The 4,942-nt window shown below is 42.1% G+C and overlaps 1 protein-coding gene across 1 annotated transcript in view; it reads right to left on the bottom strand.

The window, feature by feature from the left end:
* Positions 1-298: 298 nt before the first annotated feature.
* Positions 299-4,942, bottom strand: part of LOC130386624 (mitochondrial pyruvate carrier 2-like) — an 8,254-nt gene continuing 3,610 nt past the window's right edge. Inside the window, exons 4-5 of the mRNA XM_056595638.1 lie at positions 2,548-2,659; positions 299-1,068 (exon numbers count right to left, since the gene is read on the bottom strand). Coding sequence (XP_056451613.1) covers positions 1,002-1,068; positions 2,548-2,659 — 179 coding nt within the window. The 3' untranslated portion in view covers positions 299-1,001. The remainder of the gene's footprint in view (positions 1,069-2,547; positions 2,660-4,942) is intronic.

Raw genomic sequence — 4,942 nt, 5'->3', positions numbered from 1 at the left:
CTTTGAGCATTTCCTTTTATAGGTTACTGTGTCAAATGCTGTTTAGAATTAAGCTTTGTATCAAGAAAGAAAGAACCAGCGAGTGACTCTCTTATTCCCGCTCTCCTTGCTTGACCACGATCTAGCATCTAGGATCGATTGCTCTTCCTTGGGTCTTCGGATGTTAACATTGAATTTTCAGGCATTATATTTTGCAGCTGAATATTGGCATGTTGAATTTGGGGACGTTTACATTATAGTTAAGTTTAATTTTTAACGTTGAATATTTGATTTTGAATTTTTTAACATCAAAAAATAAAGCTGCATATGATTTATTGAGTTAAATTCAGAGGCAAAAAATCCAGATACGTCATGTCAATGCATAAATATTCAGTGCGTAGAATTCAATGGCTTTTTATCTTCAAAATCCGATGGCACAGATTTACTTCCATAGCTGGTTCAATAGCGAGTCTGAGGCTCTCTCTAGTGGCTGAGCGCTGGTACTACTGGGTACTGAGCGTTATTATAAATGGTTTCCACAAATTATTCACATGTGGAACACGCTATGGTTCAAGCCACGACATCATTGCATTTATTCAAAACGTTGTATTTGTTCTTTATTGATTAACAACAAACGAAAGAAAGAAACATTGGATAAATGAACAAATAAATAAAGACAGTGGTCGTTTATTTAAGTCTAAAGATGAAGAAATATATTATTATGAAACAGATACTATTGTTGAAACTCAAAAGTCCCATTTTGTTCAAATAAACATTGAAATAACAACTTAATTCAATATATAAACATTTGTGTCGTGAGAAAAGACAGGAATATATCAGAACGTACACTCAATGTACACTTAAATATACTATAAATGTTAAATATAGTTTTCAATATATTCAAGTATGTGTTTTTACCTCTTCCCATCGGGAGAGAACAGCGTGTGTGATTGGACAGCACCGTGTTTTCTAAGCATATCAACATACAGTACGTCTTTTGACAATTTTGATGCGGATATCGGTCAAACAGCGCTCTCTGCTGGCGCCTCTGGCGGAACTTCAGGCAGCTCTTTTAACTCAGAATTATACCTGTGAGAAAGAAGCAGGATAAAGTCTGTTTATTCGTATAATAGGGTTTTAAATAAATTAATTGTTATAATATTGATTAATTGTTTCTTTTTGTTATCGTTTTTTAATCAATCAAAAGGATTAATCAAACTGATTAAATCAACAAAAATCTTTGTAAAGGAAGATTTCCCTCCTTATAAAAGTAAGGTATTAATAGTATAACCAGTGAAAGTGTTTTTTGGATTCAATTAAAAAACGAAATTCCCTCCCAGTTCTAAAACCTTTTAGAGGAACAGTGAGGGATTTCAAAGACAGTAGACGCTTAATAGCTTAATCACCGCTAATCCAACTCCGTGACTTAACCCGCCCTTAGCCGATCATCAAGTATGCAACCTTTAACCTAATGGAGACTTAAGCGCTTACCGAAAACACTGGCTAATCATCTCTCACCAAAAAATGAAACTTTACTCTCTGAACTGTACTGAACTCAGTTTTTTTGGCTTAACCCGTACTCAAACAAACCCGGACACTTAATAACTCCAACAAAATATGTTAGTATTTAGTTTTAGTTTTTGTGAGAAGCCAGGGCACTGTGTGTGTGTGTGTGTGTGTGTGTGTGTGTGTGTGTGTGTGTGTGTGTGTGTGTGTGTGTGTCTGTGTCTGTGTCTGTGTCTGTGTGTGTGTGTGTGTGTGTGTGTGTCTGAGTGTGTGCGTGTGCCTGCCCAGTGTGTGTGCGTGTGTGTGTATTTGTGTACCTCAGTGTGTGTACAGTGTGTGTGTGTACCTGCCCAGGGTGTATGTATGTGTGTGTTTACCTGCCCAGTGTGTGTGTGTGTGTGTGTGTGTGTGTGCGCATTTGTATACCTGCCCAATGTGTGTACAGTGTGTGTGTGTGTGTGTGTGTGTGTGTGTGTGTGTGTGTGTGTGTGTGTGTGTGTGTGTGTGTGTGTGTGTACCTGTCCAGTATGTGTGTTTGTGTGTGTGTGTGTGTGTCTGTGCCTGCCCAGTGTGTGTGTGTGTGTATATGTGCCTGCCCGTTGTGTGAGTGTGTGGGTGCACCTGCCCACTGTGTGTGTGTCTGTGTGTGTGTGTGTACCTGGCCAGTGTGTATGTGTGTGCCTTCCCAGTGTATGTAAGTGTGCCTACCCAGTGTGTGAGTGTGTGCTTGTGTACCTGGCCAGTGTGTGTGTGTGTGTGTGTGTGTTTGTGTCCCTGGCCAGTGTGTCTTTGCGTGTACCTGGCCTGTGTGTGTGTGTGTGTACCTGCCCAGTGTATGTATGTGTGTGTACCTGCCCAGTGTGTGTGTGTGTCTGTGTGTTTACCTGGCCAGTGTGTGTCTGTCTGTGTGTCTGTGTGTGTGTACCTGCCCAGTGTGTGTGTACCTGTACCTCTCTCTCTCTGACAAATGTACTTATGGTAAGTCGCTTGGATGTGTGTTTTGTCAAATCCTGGAATAAAGAGTCAATTTAGGCGAATACTTAATAAACGGTAAACCATGACCTCCAGATCCGGTACAGCTGCGTGGCTCCGGCCAGCCCGAGGAAACAGTTGACGGCGAACAGATTCCACACCCTGGGAACGATGACCAGGGAATACCGGGACCACAGCACGCCTGGGAGAGGGGTCAGAGCGGGAAAAGGGGAGTCCATCAACAGGACGACTCGATGGAAACACATTTTGTTGGCCATATTTTAACGAATTAAGTAAATGTTGTGTTCCTGCAATGGTAAATGTCTTCTTTTTGCTGATGCTACGTCACATTGTTGTTTCCAACTGTTCTCCAACTGTTCGTCTGTCTGTCTGTCTGTCTGTCTGTCTGTCTGTCTGTCTGTCTGTCTGTCTGTCTGTCTGTCTGTCTGTCTGTCTGTCTGTCTGTCTGTCTGTCTGTCTGTCTGTCTCTCTCTCTCTCTCTTTCTCTCTCTCTCTCTTGACAAATGTAGATATTGTTAGTCGCTTTGGAGCGAGGCACCTGCTAAACGCCCTCAACGTTGATCTATGTTTTTGTCAAAGCCTTGAATAAAGAGTTAACTTTATTGAACACACACTTATCAAAGCCACAGGGAAAAATAGCAGTGTAGTAACAGCTATCTGATGTTAGCGTGTGTGTCTTCTGTGGTGGAGGTCAGGTGTTTAAACTACACACACACACACACACACACACACACACACACACACACACACTGGGTCTTAATATGGCTTAACGTCTGTACTGGAAAATTCCTCAGCTGACAAAGGAGGTCATCGTTACCGCGGTAACAATGAGAAGTCGTTTGAAGGTGGACGTGTGTGTGTCTCTGTCTATGTCTATGTCTATGAGTGTGTGTGTGTGTGTGTGTGTGTGTGTGTGTGTGTGTGTGTGTGTGTGTGTGTGTGTGTGTGTGTGTGTGTGTGTGTGTGTGTGTGTGTGTGTGTACCTCTGTGTGTCAGTGAGTGTGTGTACATTGCATACGAGGACAAGAACAAAATGGCCTCTCTCCTTGGTAAATGATTGCCCACTTTTAAGACCTAGCTCGAGGTGATAGGGCAAACTAGCCTAACCCGCGTCGAGGCTACTCATTATCCAGCCTCGCTAGATCTGGAGGTCAAATGCTAGTGTCGGGAACGGAAGGTCATCGTCATGACAACAAAGAGGTTCAAACGAGCTGGGAGAGAGAGAGAGAGAAAGAATCCAATCCATTGTTTGGTCACTTTGCCATATTGATTTTACACACATTCATATATTCACCCACAAATACACACATTCACCAATTCATACCCAAATTCACCCATTCATACACACATTCACCGACTGACGGCAGAGTCAACCCCTCAGGGCGACAGCCAGCTTGTCAGGAGCAGTCAGGAAGAGGCGTCTCTCTCAGGGACACCTCGACAATCCAACCAGCAACCTTCAAGTTACAAGTTAGTGATAAAAATTATAGTAAAGTTCTCTGTTGTTCTCTCTGCTTCGCTTCCCATGTTGCACCGGGACAACGTTTCCACCAGCGTGGAGTAGCGAAAGCATAGCACTTTGAGGTCAAAGCTGTGTATGCGTAAACAATTGCAGACACAGACACACGTCAGAGCAGTGACATGCAAACGCAGCACACACACACTTCTGAAGGTGAAGACTTATACTGGAAAAACACACACTCAGACCCACATATTGAACAAACCGACAAAGACCCAGGCACACATAGACAGATACACAGACACATAAACACAGAGACAGACAGAAAAGCACACTTCTGAAGGTGAATACATATACTTGCAAGAAATGCACACATATTGAACAAATCAACAGACAGACACACACTTGCAAACACAGAGACACACAAACACTTCTGAAGCGCAAAACCACATTCGGACAATCAACCTTTGTAGCAATAGGCACTAAACTGTGGAATACACTACCATCAGAAATCAAAACATTGACAGAGCTCAAGCTTTTTAACACACACAAGTAAAACAATGGTTGAAACTGAATAAACCCTGTGGACATTGACACGCACGCACATGGCCGCATGCACATGCATTAATCATTGTCCTTGTTTTTGTCTTTATGTCTCCTGTACATGATGTCTTCTGTATTTTTATTCATGTGTAACTTTTAGTAAAAGCCTAACCAGGGACAGGGGTTGCAAATAAGTCTTGACAAGAAACCTGTATGCATGGCATCTATTTTATATTTTATATGAAACAATGTGCAATGTATTTGTCCCTGCTCAATAAACTTCTAAATAAAAAATAAATAAGTGCAAACATATGCTAAACGCACACAACCGCACATATTGAACAAATCGACACAGACAGCCACACACACACACACACACACACACACACACACACACACACACACACACACACACACACACACACATACACACATACACACACACACACACACACACACACA

This window comes from Gadus chalcogrammus, chromosome 7, assembly GCF_026213295.1.
Source record: "Gadus chalcogrammus isolate NIFS_2021 chromosome 7, NIFS_Gcha_1.0, whole genome shotgun sequence".
Classification (NCBI taxonomy): Eukaryota; Metazoa; Chordata; class Actinopteri; order Gadiformes; family Gadidae; genus Gadus; species Gadus chalcogrammus.
The sequence above is the reverse complement of the archived record's forward strand: the minus strand, read 5'-3'. Positions and strand labels throughout refer to the sequence as shown.